This window comes from Dermacentor variabilis, chromosome 9 (assembly GCF_050947875.1).
Source record: "Dermacentor variabilis isolate Ectoservices chromosome 9, ASM5094787v1, whole genome shotgun sequence".
Taxonomy (NCBI): domain Eukaryota; kingdom Metazoa; phylum Arthropoda; class Arachnida; order Ixodida; family Ixodidae; genus Dermacentor; species Dermacentor variabilis.
This window is the reverse complement of record NC_134576.1, coordinates 99,441,036-99,460,409: the sequence shown is the minus strand read 5'-3', so window position 1 is coordinate 99,460,409 and position 19,374 is coordinate 99,441,036. Positions and strand designations below refer to the sequence as shown.

General features: G+C 49.7%; 1 protein-coding gene across 6 annotated transcripts in view; it reads left to right on the top strand.

The window, feature by feature from the left end:
- The window catches only part of LOC142557180 (uncharacterized), a 434,150-nt gene that overhangs the window by 271,313 nt on the left and 143,463 nt on the right, over nucleotides 1–19,374 (top strand). For 3 of the 6 annotated variants that reach the window (XM_075668847.1, XM_075668848.1, XM_075668846.1), the window contains exon 1: nucleotides 855–1,657. The exons of the other annotated variants lie outside the window; for them this stretch is intronic. In XM_075668847.1, the coding sequence (XP_075524962.1) occupies nucleotides 1,424–1,657 (234 nt within the window). In that variant the 5' untranslated portion in view covers nucleotides 855–1,423. Of the gene's footprint in view, nucleotides 1–854; nucleotides 1,658–19,374 lie in introns of those variants that run through there. 6 annotated transcript variants of the gene reach the window in all.

The following is a 19,374-nucleotide window of genomic DNA, read 5'->3' as shown; positions in this document are numbered from 1 at the left end:
GTTGACTGCGGCTTCCCCGATTGTCTCCACCGGGGCTCACATCCCCGCTTGATTGGCTCGGAAGACGCGAGCACAGCGGCATTCGATAACCGTTAAAGTGTCCACAACAGCGCCTGTTCAGCAGGCTCGAATCAAGCGAACATCGTCAACCAGTCACAGTGAGGTATTGGTCGAATAGCAGATAAACGTACCGCGCGTGTCAAGTTAATAACAAACTAACACAAAAAAGCATCACGTCATCATTTACGGATATTAAAACAAAACAAAAAATGGCAAACGGGCTTCGCACCTACGTAATCATTTATTTATCCTCCCTCTTCGCCTCTGCGAAAATGGGCAAGGAAGCCCTCATTTAGCATGCGCTATACGCTGCTAATTCCGTATCTCGCTGTGGTCAGCCGGCGATTCTTCGTTGGAGATTGATATGTATACACGTGTCAAAAGGGGAGGCGGCTCCTGTGCATCAAAAATAAGAATGTGTGTGTGTGTGAGAGAGAGAGAGAGAGAGAGAGAGAGAGAGAGAGAGAGAGAAAGAGTGAGGGGAAGGGGGATGGTGCTGAGGGCAAGTCGGAGACAGAAGAGCAACAACAGCAAAATAAAAATGCACCGCCTGACTACAGAGAGGCGAGAAGACACAGAGAGCGCTTCATCATCGTCAGCTATCTCTCATCGCTTGCCATTATTTAGGCCAGGCTGCGCGAAAAGGCAGCGCACAGTCTTGCTCGCTCTTCTTTTTTCTTTTTTTTATTTTTCGTTTGTTTCTTTTCATTCGGCGGCGCATTGTTGCGGAAGGAGGAGGAGATGAAGGAGGAGGAGGAGGAGGCGCCACAGCGGGCTTGCATTTCGCGAGGCTCTCCAACACTGCCGTTGCTTGTGCTGCGGACGAGAGATAACGCGAGCCAGCAAAGCGGGTGTGCGCGCGTGCGTTGGATGCGCTGCGTTACGAGAGAGGGACCTCCACCGAGTGATAAGATAAGCAAGGTGAAGCTTCATTCCTTTTTTTTTTATTTCTTACGTTGTACGTTTCTCTCTGTCTCTTCCGTTCTTTCGTGAAGAGGAAGCATCGGGAGAAGAAGGCGACGAAAGGAGGGGACAAGAAAGTGTTGCCCGTTGCCAGCGCGCCTGATACAGACTCGCGCGCCTCGCGATTGCGCAATCTTTATCCGCTCCCTATCTGTGAGATATCAAACGCTCACTCTCCCTGTCCACACCTGACTGGCTTGTGCGTCTGTTAAGTTTCTACTAAGCGAGAAGGAAAGAAGAAGAAGAAAAAAGAAAAGCGGCAGCCTGCTGTATCCTTTTCTACGGGACTTGCACCGCCCTGTGTGGAACCCGTCGTCGCTTCTATTCGCAGCAATCTCCTCTCCCGACCGCGTCCGATATCGCCCTGCCGCGTAATCGAGCGATGAAGCTCGAGTGAACGATGCACGGCGCTGGTATTGAAGACTTTCTTGGACCGTCCACGAGCCTGACCGCCGCGTACCACTGCCGCCGCTTCGCGCCGGTCCCCTGGATTTTGATGTGCGCCGGCGGTGGAGAGAGTTGCGGCAGTGCGGCGACGTCCTTGCACGGGGTGCACTCCGAGTGCAACATTGGGGTGTCGGCGTTGCAGGAGCAGCCGCCGCCTCTGCACGCAGGCGTTATGAAGTGGGTCAAAGTGAGTGCTGTTCACGACGTGCTCGCCGAAGTGCACGCTTTTTTTTTCTCTCTTTTGTCTCTGCATCTCTCTTTCTTTGTTTTAGTGGTTTTCCAACCTTCTAACAACGGCTCGATGAGCACGTGGGTGCTAGCGGGATGTAGCGGAAGGAATCGTTTATGTGGTGAAGGTGGAGGTGGTGGTGATGTTGTAGCAACAGGTGTGTTTAACCTGGCGATCAAGGCCGACAATTGCTCCGCCCGAGCGTCTCTTATAGAATCACCGTGGTGTTTCACCACATATCGATGAGACCAGTCTCTTTTAAGGATGCGATTAGTAGACGTTGACTTGTTGGTGCGTCTGAAGCGAACAGCCGAAGCAATTGCCGCGCAGCGAGCAATACGCAGCAAAATGTTTTACGCGTGACTCTAAGAGTTACGAAGAAGAAGGCGACAGCATATTTTTGCTATTCCGTTATTTTCTTCGACTGTTCGTTCTCTTAGAAAACTTATGTGCACATCGTATCAAATGTATCATCGCGTCGAATACATTGATCATCGTTACAACTGCACTGACGCTAAGTGCTCGTCATTGTGTGTTTGCTTTAATTCTCCCGTTTATTTGCGTCATTTATGTATACTCATTAGATGCTCATATGTCGCGAAATAGCTTGCGATGAAAATTGTTAAAGCTCGCAATATCACCAACTCAATAAATAAATAAATAAATAAATTGCAAGTAGGTGACATTTGACCTGATATTAAAAGGAACAACTGGAGTCATAAGCAGGCGCTGTACAATGCGCGCAAAATATAACCGGTGGTCTGCTAGATTGCACATTATGCCCCAAGGGGAGTTGAAAAAGCTATCGCTGTAGATGGTCAAGTGGAGTATACCGTGTGTCCCAGCTAACGTTAGCAAAGCTGTTCAATGAGAGAAAAAAAAAACTACGTGCCGAACCATGCATACGGCGGCGGATTAGCCAGCGAAGCTATTGTTGGAAGTTGTCGCGGCCACCAGTGCGTGATCTTCATCGGCAGCTTGTGCTCGACGCCGACAATTAGGCTTTCGAATCTGCTCTCGCTGACGTTCTTCGGAGGCAAACTCACTGGCTGCATTCTCCGCTTTCGCACGGCCACGTTGTCGTTGGTTATAGTCCCGTCTCTGCTGTCGACACCTCTCCTCGTACTCGGCCTGCTCTCCGGCCGCACGCAATGCGTGGTCTTCCCGTTTTTGTTGTAGTTGCAACCTCTGCAATGGTCTACCTCTGCCTTGCACAATCCCGTTCTCAGACATCGCGGCGGCTACAGCCGGCGCAAGGCCCCCTGTTTACCCGCCCCAACTGCCGCGCCGTTCTATTGAGGGCAGGCGACAGCACCGGCAGTAACTGCGGTCAGTGCGGGTGCACCCCCCCCTCCCCCCCCCGCTCCGCAGGTGCTGCGCGCGGTGAAATCATGTGTCCTTTCTTTCTTCTCCGCCGTACTCCCCCATTAGGAGCTCGCGCCGCCTTCTTTTTTGTTCACTTTACGGACGTTAGCCAGCTCAGATACTCCCCCCCCCCTCTACAAGACCACGCAGCATCGCCATCTTTTTTGCTCACCGTACGGACTTTAGCCAGCCCAGATACCCCCACCCCACCCCCCACCCCATACGAGACTGCGCGTGCAGCTGATTCATGCAGGTCTGTTCGGTAAACCGCCTCCATTCCATCCGGTGAAAGTGAATGCACAGCGAAGCTGGTGCGGACGTTATACACGTCACGTTGGCAGCACCACCACAAGCGACGTACAGCACGCGCGTGTGCGCATGTGCAGCAAGCATCCTCATTCTTCTAGGCCGTCTGCCAAGCGCAAGTGCCTTCTTTAACTAATGTTTAAAAGCAAATTGCCTCAGAAAATACGTAAAGTACGACTTACACACAAGTGACAGGCATGGTAGCCTCGCATTGTCATTACGATATTGGAGAAAACTAGATCTGTTACACGGAAACTGAAGGACAGAGATATTTTCCAGCCGCCGTTTCAGGTCTATAATTGTGGCAGTGTCCGCTAGGTGACGGTACCGTTAGCACAGCATATGACCTCATTCTTGTAGGTCCTCCGCCTAGCGCAAGTGCATCACTGAAGTAATTGAATTTTGCAAGGTAAGATGCGTCATAAAATTCGTAAGGTATGACTTACACACAACCTACAGAAATGATAGCATCGGATTGTAATTCGAGTACACGAGAAAACAGAATTCTGTTACGCGGAAACTGAAGCAAAAACACCTTATGCAGCTGCTGCCTTGTTTCCGGTGAGCACGCCACCCAAAATCCCGACCAAGTAGAAGCTATCAGCTTCGCTGCAAGAAGATTTATAAAACATGGTGCAAGATACAATTATAAGACATACGCTGTTCGGTCGTCATGGGTCTGACGACGAATCACCATAGGCTTTAAAATGCTATCTTGCAGCGTGTTTTGCTAATGTATTTCTCGTTGAAGCTAACGTTAGCTGGGACACCCTATAGAGGCTCCATCTCACGTAGAAATACTGAACACGCATTACTTCTAGCGCGGCCTCATTGTTAGAAGAACGAGAGACGGTCGACAGCTACCGGCACTGCCGTGAGACTGTTTTATCGCATTGTCTGTATGGCACGTCCGTATGATGGAATACATGGGCTTGTGACATCGGCTGTACGTGTTTCTATTACACCGGCCTACGCAAGAGGAAGAGGTTTTCAGCCGATAGTTTCTTGTAAAAAATTGCTGGCGAAAACAAGAAAGAAAGAAAAATTACCGACGATTACGTTACTTCCTAATGCGAAATTTGAGCGCAGCAAATAAGCTGTTTCACCTTTTCGATAGATTGAGGCAAAGAAATCGAGCAACACATGTATGCGCTATCACAGAATTTTTTTTTTATATTTCCCGTACTCCTGGATCATTTCGACGGCGGCGACGGTAAGCTTCTGCTTCGGCGGCACGCACCTCTAGATTCTGACGGCGACGGCGCTGGGCCTCTGCTCTGGCAGCTCGTTTAGCAGCAGCAGCAGCAGCAGCAGACGGAGGACTTCCATCGGTCGTCTCGCTCATGGCTCAGAAAGAACTGGCAGATAATTTCGCAGTGGCGAACGGCAGCGGCAATTTCGGCTCGGGCGGTGCACATATACAGATCCGCCGCCACCGATCTGGCTCTCTGATTGCCACCGCACAGGGCGAACGGCAGCGGCAATTTCGGCTCGGGCGGTGCACATATACAGATCCGCCGCCACCGATCTGGCTTTCTGATTGCCACCGCACAGGGGTTGCATTGGAGGAGGAGCGAAGAAAGGAATTAAGTTCGAGCCGGCGCTTTGACAACCGGAGACTCGCAGGAAGAGGGGGGAGGGGGGCGGCGTGTACACCCAGCGGCAAACGAAGGGGGCAGAAGCGCGCGCAGCAAGCGGACAACACGATAAAGGGAGGAGGGAAGAGATAGCAGCGACTGACTGATGCCGCTGACGCCGATAGTGAGTCAACCCCAGCTGCGGAGTTGGTTTCAGGGACAACGCCGCCGATGCCGACACAAACAATATGATACCCTCGCTTCCGCAGCGCTAAGAACCAGGTCTAGCCGTGGGAAGGTGGTCACGTATTCGTCGACGTGCCGGGGCCTACGTGAAATAACCGGCGCGTCGGCAACTGAAGAGCACCCTATCCGCCACACAAGAACAGGGGGGGGGGGACCCTTTCCTCCTCTTTCTGCATGGCGGCGACGGTGTTCTATGCAGTCACGTTATCTTGACTCTCTAGCGGCGTCAGCGGCATCCAGCGGTATCAGTCGGTCGCTGCTAGCGCTGGGGACCGCTGGGGGAGATGAAAGGGGGGCGGAGCTGGTTACGAGGCCGACGACAACGCCGACGACGACGCGAAACCCAGGAACGGACGCCAAAGAGCTGCGCTCTAAAATAGTTATGCGTTCTCTTGCCAATCTCGGGCTTAATATATAGCTTTGATACCTTTACGTGCAGTCTTGATGCCCCTGTTCGAAGGGGCATCAAGACTGTCTGGCGGCGCCGGCATACAAATAATTGGAGACCAAAGCATCGTTGCATTGAAGGGCATTTTTTCGACTGGTAGACTTGCGATCCCACCGATTGGCAGTCTTGGAGCACCTTCGACCACGGACATCAAGTTGCAGCTCATATTGGATACTGGGTTTACGTTAGATAAAGGTTCGATAAGTAGTCAGCGATAGCTAGTTACATCGTCTGTTATTTAACGCGACTGGGATATACAAGAAACTTCTTGTCACATTTGAATACAAACCTAACAACTTGCGATATTTATTGAGAATGGCAAATGCTAGGACTAGGTGTGTTTCGTCCATTCCATTCCTCGTTGATATCAATAACACTCGCTCACTCGGGCTTGTGTGCCGTTCAAACAACAGCGAGTTTACTAGTTTCCGAATAGCCGTCATCACTACCGAGGCTCACTTAATGGAATATGATCTTATACAATTGTTGTCGGCTGATTTTCCTTCTGAAGGGTTTTGCATTTTTGTATTCTAAAGCAGCTTTCGGAGTGGGATAACGCTATCAGTGTCGGTCCGAACGTTTCTCTCTTGTTTTCAGTTAGTAATATTTGTTCGTTTTACCGACACCTGATTCATTCACATCTGGTAATTTTGGTCGAACAAAAGCCTATAGGCACAAGCCAGCATAATCTTTTGGGACAGTCTATCGTCTGTAGGATGTCCGTAGAAATTGTGTCCGGACATGTATACATAGTTGTCCGCGGGATATCGTTGCCGGCAAAATCACTTTTCCTTGATTTACACCTCGCGTCTTTCACCTTACTTCTTGACCGATCTCTATGTGCCCAATGCTAAACCCAAATTTTTCGTCCTATGCGAGGTCATCTATCTATATGTGTCTTAAAATTTGAAATTGAAAGAAACGTGGATTTGTGTTAAGGAGTGGAACCACTGGGAAGTTCATCGCTTAAAGGCACCAAATATAGTTATGGTATGCAACACATCAGATAAGAACATTCACTCTACCTCGAAGATCGCTGATAATAGCCAAATTACGCACCACTCCGGAGACGCCCTCAACCTCCGGAGCTGATTTGCTGGGGCCCACTGAGAACCCAAGGGTGCGGTGAATAAGTGAAATGGTGCCCTCATGCGCCGCATAGGAGACAGTAGCTTGCTAACGAAAACCTAATCGCGTAATTTGTGGAGCGCCGCGCGTATGGATTAGCTAGCCAGCCTCCGAAACATCCGGCACGGCACATGACGCATCGCTCCACACCTGAAATCTCTGAGGTCTTGTCCGCTGATACTTGTCCGTTGAGATGCGCCGCTATGGTTACGTGTCTCAACGATGCTGAACTTGAGACGGGCCAGCACAAATGCACCCGGGTTTCACTGTGCGCTATGGTTCTTTTGCGAACGCGCTGTGGTCTACGGGAGAGGGAAGTGTAAGCGCATTGTGCTTAAGAAGGTTTAGCTTGGGGCCAACTGTGATTTCCTTATTCAAAAACATGTGAAAAAGAGGAACGCTCTCATTAGATCGCCGCCGGAGGAAGTCGAATGAAATTTGCTGCATTTAAGATATCACGCTTAGTTCTATCGGCTGTAGGACGCCAAATTTTTTTTTCGGGACCTTGTAGCTTTTAGAATAAAATTGCCGAGCAGCGCAATAAGTTAAAGAAAGGGACGTTGACGCACAGTTTCCCAATTCGTACATCTCGAGTAGACAAATTGGATGTTTGAGTCTAAGGCTTACGTCAGATTCTTACGGTGTTTATGATTGTATTGCGAGATTCCTACTCGCAAAGAACTGGCACATTTCAGAGTGATCTATACTAAACTAAGTTTGTCCGCGTTAGATTTCTCACGAGGCGCAGTGTACAATTGTTTGTTATATTGCTTATTGAGTTACAAAACTGTAAACTGAAAGTTTTTGCATTTTTTGCGACTCTATTTCAAAAATAATTGATGACCTTAACGAAAATTTTGCTCCGTAAAGTCGGCAGATTTAGCTTTTCTTTAAATTTTGAAGTGCGACAAGCCTCAAAATTGGTGCAGTGGATAAAGTTTCCTCTTGATAAATGAACACGGAGCTTTCACCCATATTGATAGCGCGCAGCTAAGACAGAGGTTCTTGGGAAGACAACTCTCGCGGGACTCGAAAACAAAGTAATTGAATCAAGTGCTGCCCTTTTGCCTTCTCGTTAAGATGAGATACCATTCCTTTAGTCATTCTAGTAGTAAACAATAATAATAACCGGACAACTAAACAGACGTCTGCTCCAGCTCCAAAAGTCGGAGAACTTCTTACGCACGGCAAATTTCGTCACGCTTGGCGTGTCAGTCCAAACCGGATTAAATAATCATTACATAGACTCGGGATAAGCAGCTGATCGAGCAACATTATAGGATAGCATATCCGGGGATCGATAATGACTAGAAGGCTGAGGCTGCTATAGTGGATCCTGGGCCAAGAGATAGAGCGAGAAATGTATCCGCCTCCGCAATTCTCCGACTGCACCCTTTCTTCTTGGAATTTCTTTCATTGGCCACTTATGGTCTCTTGTTACACATGTCTCCCATTCCTCCTGCCTTTTTAACAACCTGTTACAGAACCTGTCCTCGCTTAGCGTTCTGCCGCGAGATATAGTCACCAGAAGCACATAGTTAGGCAGGTTCGGCGTAGGGCGTTTCATTCAAGCCACGTACACACTCCGAACCCTCGTAAGCGGCACGGCTCTCGAAGAGAAATAAAATTTGTAGCTTAGGGGCGACATATTGCCCGAGCGTCGCTGGTTAAGATATCCGAAGAGTTGCGTACTAGGAGAACTGGTTAGATTTTAGAAAAAAACGGAACGATAACGGAAAATCCCCATCTTTCCGACTCTAGTCAAGGCATCATTTGGTCGACTGAGCTGCCCGGTAGCCTTTTATTTTCTTCGGTCAAAGAAAAGATCGAAGAAAAAGTTACGTTACCTTTATATATATTTTTCCATTGGGCTACGAGCTCCTGCTGTTGCCGGTTAGGAAAAGGCCGCTATACTGCGACCGGTTTAGAAATGCGGAGTAAACTTAACTTGTACCGCTAGCGCTTCAGGGGTTGCTATGAGCGGGCCTTCTCTTTATGGTCGAATCAGTGCCACGTGCAGTTATTATTTTATTTCTCTTCTTGCTTCTTCGACGCGTGCGTTACCCGGCTGCAGCCCTTGCCACGTCGAACCGGGGAAGTTGCGCTCTTTGCTCTCATAGGGTGAAACTTGTATGGCGAGTCGCAGTTTCACCTAGTTATGCGGCCTTCGGCGTTTCCACGTCGCGGTATAACGCAGCGATACATTTCACTTCGTTCCATTTCGCGATTATCATCTACGCCGGATCGCGAATTGCTTCGGATGAGGGGCGCGCCGCTCAAAACCAATCACTGTAGGGGGCACGCGCAGACGTCATCGAGGCCGCCATTTTGTTGTACGGCCAGCGCAGTAAGAGATTGCGCTTCATTTCCATCCACTTATTCTATAGTAGCACAGTGGAAGTTATTATTAGCACAGTAAAACGACGTAAAGTGAAGTCACACGAATACTATACCTTTAGACTGCCGCTGCTGTCACACGCCCTCGTGCAGGTCATCGGCACGCGCTGTCACTCGATTCAACGCGCGATCGCACTGTGGTTACATTGATTGATTGATTGATTGATTTTCAACATCCCGAACTGGAGGGCTAATCGTGATAGCTTCAACTGCATAAGGTTCTTTGACTTGCGCTCTAAGGTTGACACGCGAGCATTTCTTGCATTTCGCCACCATGGAAATGCTGCTCCTTTCAACAACGGGATTTCGAACGCGCGACATCGTGTCACAGTGGCAGCACACGATATAAGGCCGAACAATCGTGGCCGGTGTCGATCCCACAAGACACACTTTCATCGTTCGAGTATTTGGGCTTTATTTATATATACTTCAGCACTGGCGTGTGTTTCACAGCTGATGCTGAACGAGAGTGCTTTATTGGGCCGCACGACCGCCATATTGCGTCAAAACTGCAGCGCAAAGAGGTTTATGATGGTTGGTTGGTTACAAACTTTATTTCTATTTACAAGAGAGCCGCGAGCTGAGCCCTAAGGGCCCAGCCCTTACAAAGTCTGGGGGGCGGTCCCTAGTCCGGGACCCCCGTGGCTTCTGCAGCGGCTTTGGCTCGGGCCACCAGGGCACGTTGTTCCTGGAGGGTTGAGCAGCCGAGCAGGGTGGCCTCCCAGTCCTCTCGGGTAGGGTGGGGGTTTGGGGGGAAAGCAGGGTTAGCCGAGTGCCTTGGCCAATGGTGGTCGAATATAGTGTTCTTTCTTTCGTTTTTTTTTTGCCAGCTAATTTTCTTGCGGGACTAGAATTGAAAGCCAGCTACTAAATGGCGCCATGCTTTTGTAGAAATCAAGCCTTCTGCGCAGAATCAGCCCTGTGTGAGTTCGCTTTTTTTTTTTGCCTCCTTCTCTTTCTTTTTTTTCTTTTTGAGTCAGCAGACGGTTCTAGCTTCGCGCACGCAGTAGCGCTGCGTACGTGAAGATCTTGCGTGATCGAAATGCGCATGCGCCGAGCGCAGGGAGCCCCGTCGCATTTCACGTGCCCGCACGTGAAATCTGCGCCTTCGCGTTGCACTCCCCGCGAGCGTGACGTACTTTGCGACCTACTAGACAGAGAACGCAGCGCAAGCTAGCAGGCACGCGCAGTTTGCGACACAGTCGTGCGTTGGCTCCGATTCCGACTCGTCTTGGATAAACTTTAGTAGACACGTGGACAGGTTGACGTGCGGAAGCAACGATCTATACGTTCGCGAAGTCTCCGCCCAAAGACTCCTTGCGTACGCGAAACTGTAAGCATCGCACGCATGCGGCGCATGGCGCACGTGGAACTCTCTCGTTTGCGCGCGCAAAGCTTCTGCGCATGCGTGAAACCAAAACTGCCGAACGATGCCGACAGCGCCCATACGTTTAGGCCACGAACGTGATCATGCTCTGATACAGGAAAGCTACGCGCGACAGTGAGCGCTGGAAACTAGCACAGCTGTCGAGTATATTGCAAATGAGCTCAATCAGTATGGAATAGTATATATCGCCGTCGCGCGAGAAACCACGGTAGAGGCCAGGTCGTGCGCCCGATTTCTGGCCGTGCCTGTTAAATTGCGTTGTTACAATATATATATATATATATTTTTTTTGCCCGTGCAAGCACCCTGACCTGTTCTTACTGCGCATGGCCTTCCTCGGAAATGGCTGAATCTCAAACACTGAAAGGTGACAAGTCAGCCTCGCTGTCCTTTCAGAGAAAGATAATTCCCTGTCTCTCTCTCTTCCAAACGTCTTGATTAAAGTAGCTTTAGCGTGAAATTTGCGACTTGAGAGCCGGAACCCCGAAACACCGGAAAACACTCTGACGAGAATCATAGCACCTTAAATAACTTACCATAGTAGCTTTCCCGCGAACCACTTTCGGTTTCGTTTACAGTATCTGTCGTGACGTCATGACGCAGGAGGAGGTCACGTGGGAGGAGGACGTCACGACTTTCGGCTCCTTGCGCCGGCTCTCTCGGTTGTCGGTTTTGCTGCCGCATAGGGCCGTGCAATGAATAGCAGCATATCAGATGGGATAGCCGGTGCGAGTGCGAAAACGTCATGATTTCCTGATCCCACGTGATCACCTTCCACGTCGTGACGTCACGACCACATGCACCTCCTGGGAAACTAAACCGAAACGGGCTCATAGAAACCTATGATAGTAAATTATTTATTGCACTCGACGGTTGCCAGTATATTTTCTGTGGTTTCGACGATCAAAATGCCCATTTAAAGCAAGAAAAAAAAAACTTGAAAAATGTCGTGCCAGTACTCTGTTTAGTACTTCGCTGGTTCCTTGGACCTCGTCATCTTTTAGGCGGAAGCCACGTGACCGCGCTGCTACCGCGGGACTCGTAGGCTATCGCCAAAAAAAGTAAAGGGCAGAAAATAAAGTTCAGCGCGGTTGCATGACGGCAGCTTTTTCTACACGAGCGCGCCGTCGAGCAATAATGGCGACAGGCGTCAGCGTTGCCTAGCAACCGAGACGTTCTGTGCCGCCGATAACTTGCCACTTTTACTCGTTTCTTTCTTTCGAACGTTTGCTTACAGCTGTACTTGTTTGCGAAGGAAGGTAACGCAACCAAACAGACGCGGGTCGACCTTTGTCACGTTCGCTCTCCGTTCCGCGCACGACGGAAAAATAAAGTGACAGCGCACGCACTGGCTTCGTCGGACTCCCGACATCTCTCTCTCTCTCTGTATCTATCTTTACTCGTTTCAATCCTGTCCTTTGAGCGTGCTGTTTACGGCGTTCCTCCGACACGGAGAAAGGAATTGTAAACCGCATTCGACGTCGATATGAGAGAGCGGCGAATGAAGTTGAAACGAATGTGGTAATGTCGAAGCTAAGCTCTTTTAAGTTATGCGCGCGCAATAAAGGACTCTCGTCGCGTCACTTCCCGCGGTTCCGACGGAAACGTTTGTTCGCTTCAACGCGACCGAGCGTCGGGCGGCGTGTGCAACGCCTCTTTTGTTCTTCGAGCGACGGACTATAGTCTGCTCCGGCAGAAACGCGATGACTGCTCGGTGTGAGCGATGCAAGGAGACGGGAAACATTCACGCAGGGGACAGCTATAGCCCGCATGTGCGTCGAGACATTTACTAACTGCTACTATGTCACTAACGCGCGATACTAGTTTCTCTCTCTCTCTCGCGCGCGCGCGGACTGTAGAGAGGTTTAGTTGTATACGTCACCACCTGTGCGTCGCCGCATGCCCTATAAAACAAAGTAAAAAAAGAAATACTGCGGGAGAGAGAGAGAAAATTACCGCCTGGCGATGGCAAATCCGCAGTAGGGGCAGTGATAATGTTCGCGTGACTAGGCATTATAAGCGCGTTGCAAGCACTTACGTGGCGAGGACGTAAAAGCATTTCAGGAAAAAAAAAATATTCTGGTTTCAATGTCGATCGGTGATGTCACTGCGCGGGCGGAAGTTGAGCTATTACGCGCGGTTCTTTTTTCTTTTTTCCTTATCTCTTCGTATTGCTGAAATGTCAGCGTACATGCCCGTCATGCATTGTGAATCGTGACGAAAAATTATTGGTCAGCCACCTAAAAAAATCAACTAAAAGATGTTGATTCCTCGTCCTTTTGTCCCCACTAATACAACTCAACAACTACGTGCGGAATCACGGCTTTTGTGAGCCATTGTTTTACAGAATAAAATAATGACTCACAAAAGCCGCGATTCCGCACGTAGTATCCCTCTCTCTCTCTCTCTCTCTCTCTCTCTCTCTCTCTCTCTCTCTCTCTCTTTCCAGAATCAATTATCAATTATCTGATTATGCATTTCAATTTTTTTGTGAGAGTAATGTCCGCCTAAAATGGGGCTTTCTGCTACAGGCAGCCGTCAAAAAATGTTTAGTGTTCGCTGAAACACCCCGTATATATATATACATGCGCGTCGAGCGCCTGGAAATAGATACGAGGCAAAGAAATTATTAGCTAGGAAACTGTGTCAAATTATAAGAGAAATGGGAGGAGAGTATAAATGAAAGGATCTTTTTTTGTTGTTGTTGAGAAGTGACGGGAGATTTTGTGTGACCGTAGTGGCATTTCAGTTTCCGTTAGGGGATTCGCTCAACGCTGCGTGATTTTCAGTTCGAAGCCACTACTGAGTAATGGCGAGTTCGAGCACGTTATTCTGTGAGAGGCATACATATACAACTATAATTTTCCTGCAGTCGAACGTATCTCAACGCGGCTGATTCAACCTCCGTGTGTTGCCAACATGGACACGTTAGTAGATGTTTATACTTGAGTCTGCGTCAGCCAGTCAGTATAACGAGAGCCCGCTGCGTATTTCAGAACAAAAAGTCAAATTTCCGCCCGGGGAAGGCGAAGCATTGTTGGCGATAGCAAAAATATTAATCTACACGAAATAAAGTTCCTAGTTTTATCGGCTGTAGTAGTTTCACTAGGCATTCGCTTCCTAATTAAATCAACAAGCATGATTTCACGCGCGCGCAGGAAGAACGCGTATAGACCTAACTCGATTACTGCGAGCGCTCGCTGTGACAATAATGCTGGCGTGATGAAGAGCGCCGGCAGCGGAGAGCGAACGCTTCGTTGCGGCCTCTCGCTTCACCACGTCTCCGAAACTTGAGATCACGCGACCTCCAAAACCAGGCGTTCGGGAAGCCAGCGCACATGAAGCCACCATCAGTCTCGACCTCAGCTTTGCACCTGCCGCATGTCGCCTCCAAGATGCGACGCGCGAGCCGCGTATGCACTCAGCCGAGCGGACAGCCTGCGCAACCACGGCCGAGCAGGAGCCGCGACACTTCACGCGCGGGAACGCGGCGCGCATCAAGCCCTGCTCGGCCCAGCCTCGCGCGCGCTTTTGCCCGCACCCACCCCATACGGCCAACATCACCTGGAAACTGCTCTAGGCGGTGTTGATAAGGCGCGCTATGCTATCTTATCAAGCTTGGACGTCATACGGAACATCACGGTGACGGCGAAAACTCGCCTGGAGTGTCCATCTTATTGCTGTCACAATGAAAGGAGGACGTCTCGCCCGTTTCGAGGTGCCGATCTTTCCGCGAACTTCCGTTCAGCAAACAAAGGGTTGCCTCTGTTCTGTTTGGTTGACGCGTCACGTATAGCTTTCGGGGCAGTGAGCAAGCAGCGGGAGTGAAATGGAATATCAACGACGCGTGCTACCAACTCTCAACAACAAAGGTTCACGCATAAATTTCTCCGGAGGTTGTCTAATTATGCGTAAGCATCGTGCCACTTGCCCATCTCCACGCAGTCCGATATCCTTATCAATGCTATGAAACTTGATCCGACCAGTATAAACGACAGCGACGCGGTGACACAAGTTGCTGCGCTCGGCGGCGCAGTTGATGACGTAAGCAAACTACGGCAAGTGGCGGCGACAAGTGCGCTGATGACGTTCCAGTCATCGTAAGTCGCTATCGCTCTTTAGCGCCTCATCCATTCATGCCGAACCATTATCAACCGTACTCCGGCGGCGACTGCGTATGGCGCGGTCGCGCGTGCCATATCTTGGAAGCGATCTGCGATGGGGGCAGAGTGCGCCGAGGGCTGATAGCTTCGTGTGCGCTGTGTTCTCGCCGCTAAGTTAGCGTTGAAGCAAGAAGCAGCACGGAAGTCAATTCTCTCGCTGCTGCGGGCCCTACCTCTAAAGCGACTTGTCTTACGTGGCGGACGGAAGGACGGACGGGTTTCCTCGTTCGATATGCATAGAGATGCTTACGCATTTAAAAGAAGACACCTTTACTTTTATTGTCAAGTCGCACAACGGCGCATTCCAAAAGCTTCCGTGCAAACAGCACATGCGTTTCTCGCGAAAGCAGTCGCTTATTGTTCATCGTGGCGTGCGTTATTTGAACTAAACCGTGACAGGGTGGGGGAGGGGGGGTTGCATTGTTGGTGTGCAAAAGAACATACTTCTATACTGCTCTTACCACTATATATATTGCTCTTTTTTTCGTAGTTTTCTTTCTTTCTTTTTTTTCCTTCGAATATACAGGCTGTTGTATGCACGCAGAATCAGCATCTGCTCGCATTCTGTGTTAGAGAACACGCATAGGAAGATTTTGGTCGACAGGTCGTAGCTCAAGGTATTAGAGCCCTGTCGGCGGGGGTAAGCGACATAGTTTCCTATATTAGAATTACTAGAAGTAATTCTGGCGTTGTGTTCGTTCATGTAGCATGGAAATTGGGGTTAGTCCGTGGATTTCTTTCATCTTCGTGCTTGCGACTACAGACGTTCATGCGGTTTTATTTACTTCCTTTGATCAACCATTATCGGCGTAAATGTAGAAACACTGCAGTCCTACATTTCTGAATGCAGATGGCAACAATGTTCTGTGCACATGCGGTAATATTGCGAAGTGTTGATTTTCTCGCGCGAATATTTGCTGAAATTTAACAATACGCAAAGGCACTAAGCCATTTGAGGAGAGACGGACGAAGTTTAAATAAATCGATATACTAATCACGATTACCGTGCTGGCTGAACCGTCATGCAAGCAGCTTCCGATAGACACTACCGCATGAGTTCCCCGCTGTAATTTTTTCTAGGTAACCAAGTACTAAGCAAAGGAGCCGCAAAACTCTCCACTACACGCACCATTCTTATGAGTCCGGACACGGCGATTCATGGCGAAAAGTCACGGGTGGTTTGAAGAGAGAAAGAGAGAGATGAAGAGGAAAGGGCAGGGAGGCTAACCAGATATCAGTCTTCGGTTTGCTACCCTACACTGGGGATGGGAGTTAGGGGTTAGAAAGGTGACAGAGAGGAAACTTCATCTCTGTCATCGACTGCGCTTCATCGACTACGCCAGCAAATGCTTACTTTGCACGGCCGCGGGCGGTCGCGCACGCCGTAAGGGATCGGCAGACGGCACATACCCTTGTGTGCGCTGTGTTCTCGCCGTTCTTGTGCTGAAGCGACAGACAAAGGTCACTTCGCTCTCATCTACAGCCGGGCTTGCTCACGCCATCATTTTCACGAGTGACCGCGCTCGTCGAGTGTGATGTGCACGTTTCCTTGTGCGCGCTGACACCAGGCTCGTAAATTCAGTTCGTAATATGATTAGCGAGCGAATGCTTCGAAGTTTACACGGTCGATAAGTATACTATCCTTAATTCGTATACTTGCCTACTATTTTGCTATCGCAATCGATGCTTCGCCTTTCTGGCGAAACTGCGACTTTTGATTTTTTTTATATGCGACTATATCATACTAGGCGAATTTCAGCCACTTTGCCGTACGTACGTGCATGCATGTATGTATGTAATTCCCTATCTAACCTATTTCACGCCACTCTTCGAATAAAAAAATATATCTTTTAAAACTGGCCGCAATCGAACCTGCGTCACGCGGTTTCCCCAAGCACAGCAGCGCGATTCAGCCCTGCGCCACGAAAGCGCGCTGGCAGCGAAGGGAAAATTCTCAGAGTTGACGCGCGCGCCATATGTAGCCTCCACGGAGGCTGCGCGCAAACTTCGTGGCGGCGCCACTGGATGGCGCGGTGTGTCAGAAAGAAAAAGAGGTGAGCCCCGCAGCAGTATACATGCCTCGTGCATGACGCGTTCCGGCTCCGCGGCAATACGCTGTGGCTACGTTGCCTTAAATGCAAATCGCATGAACGTCGACATTTATCGGGAGATCGGTTCTGTCGGAATTTTTTTTCGACGAATTGTGAAAGCAGATGGTAAGTGAAACGGCTCCTTACGAAATTCGGCCTATATAAGGAGGTCTCACTGACATTGCTTTAGCGTGGATCCATACTCGCCTACCTTTAATGAATTAACTGGTCCTAATCAGTCGCGTTGTTTACGTTTGTGGGGTGGTAAACATTATTGAAAAGGGGAAGGGGAAAGGGGGAGGTGGCTGAGGGATCGGGCTCAAGTAAGGCCCTGGGCCTGCTTGGCCTTCTCCCCCAGCCCACCAGTTCAAGCTCTCGGTCGTCGTCCCCGGAACTGAGCCAGGCTGTCCAGTCAGTCTCGCTGCTGACGGGGGGTTGAGAAAACGGGAGCGAGGTGCATTGCCACTTTATGTGTGTGACTGTCCCTGCTTGTGAACAGAGCCTGCATAGGTCGCTTTCCTTGCCCTCTGTGATTTTGTTAATGTACTTTGGGTGTGGGTATGTGTTTGTCTAGAGTCGCCTAAACGCGACCGCTCGCGTTTTATCGAGTTGCTTGGCTGGTGTTGGGAGCACGCGACGCCTCAAGCGATGCCTATGGGCTATTTCGTGATGAGTCTCGCAGGGTTCCTCGAGTCTCTCTTCCTCGTTCACGCGAACAGTGCAGCTGTTGTACAGGCATCGAAGAGGATCGAGTCTTGCGAAAAAATCTGTTCGCCGGTGCCGCACGTAGAATGTGCCACTCACGAGTAAGGATTCTCCCTGGATCCTACGAGGAACGATAGAATAAGAGGGCACAATGCAAAAGGCCACAAAAGCCCTAGTTTCTTGAAGGGCACTGGATTACACGAACGCTTGTGACAGTGGGTATTCCTCTGCTACTGACTGTGAATTGCTATTATTTTTATTTTCTTTCCTTTCCTGTTCTTCCCTTTTCCCCTCCCCCAGTGTAGAGTAGCCAACCGTACACGTCATTGGTTAACCTCCCTACCTTTCCCTCTTCGTTTCTCTCTCTTCCTCTCAAGAACAACAGCAAAAAAATTACAAGAGTCCTATCTTTAAGCCGCGGGCACGTCATGCGGGTGGTTTCTTTCGTTACATTTTAGATGCGCGTTAAAAAACATATCCACAATGTGACACGTCTAAGTGCTTTCGATCAACAATCCACAGCGACAGGAAACCCTTTGCCTGAACACAAAACTTCGCTGATGCAGACACAATTTGGAATCAATGCTTCGCGCGAGTGTCTAACTGCCGTATCTCCTTCAACTGTTTGACGTGGTTAAGGAACAATCACGCCTGAAGCAACGGTCGATTGATTGATTGATTGATTGATATTTGATAGCATAAGTTAACCGCCAGTTAATCGCTCAGATGATCAGTCCACGTTCACTGCCAACAGCGAAGCGCCGCAGGCGTGCAATTCGCTGGGTGAAAATTTGAACAGTTTGCTTCCAGTCGCTCTCGTTGTGTCGCCCTCACCAAAGAAAAGAGGAAAGAAGAACAGTTAGTGGACGTTTCTGCAGACGCCGCATTTGCTGATACACATTCCTTGATTTCACTTATTCAGATCGTCGGGATAACTTAATTAAAGGCTCGGAGGCGTCAAACCGGCGGTGGCATCTAGCAGACCGAGCAGCGCGTGTTTTTATGTCTCTCCGAATCATCGTCGCCAGATGCTGACGCATGCAGCGGCGTGTGGCGACATCGAAGTCCGGGCTGTCGCACGCACGAGGCAGTTCAAACAAATACCGTTTGCATAAAGCGAGGGATTGCCATGTGTGGCGTTTGCGCAGAGCGAAGGGTCTGACGCACTGCGCTGTTCGTGAACTATCTGAAGCAGCTGCGCATTCTCGACTAGCTGCCTCTGCATGCGTTGCTGAACTATAGCTGCGCTTAACGCTCGCGGTTTGTACCGCGACGACGCCTCCCGCCAGCATAGCAACGGCGAACGTGCGCTACTCGAGAATGCAGTGAAAATGCGCGTATAGTAGTAGTACCGCTCGTTCTCGCACAATGACGCACATAACTGGGAGGTTGTATCTGGTCGAATGAATAGTTAGTTACCTTTGATAAGGTTGGCTGGGAACCGCACACGCGAGAAATAGTATATCTTCGTCTGCATACGATCAGCGCGAAGGATGGCATAGGCTCGGCCTGGTATACGCCGGTTCCAGCGTTCACCTGTGCCGAATCGCCTGTAAATAGGCAGGTTTAGAATGGCGTTTGTCGCCTTACGTACGGTAAACGTATAAGCACCTTCGAGGGACGTTACGCTGCGCTTCCTTTCAAGACTTCTAGCTTACCGCGCGGGAACGCAAACGTAAGGAAGACGTTATCAAACAGGGCGCCATCTGGCGCCTCGTGCCGAACGTATCCAAGCCAAGACAATCCATTAGCAACAATCCTGTCGTTACTATGCGGACGCCTCTCGTTAGGCCTACGGGCTCCGGAATGATCTTAGAAACTGAAAGCTCTATGCCCTCATAACTAACGTTTCAGGTGAGTTTA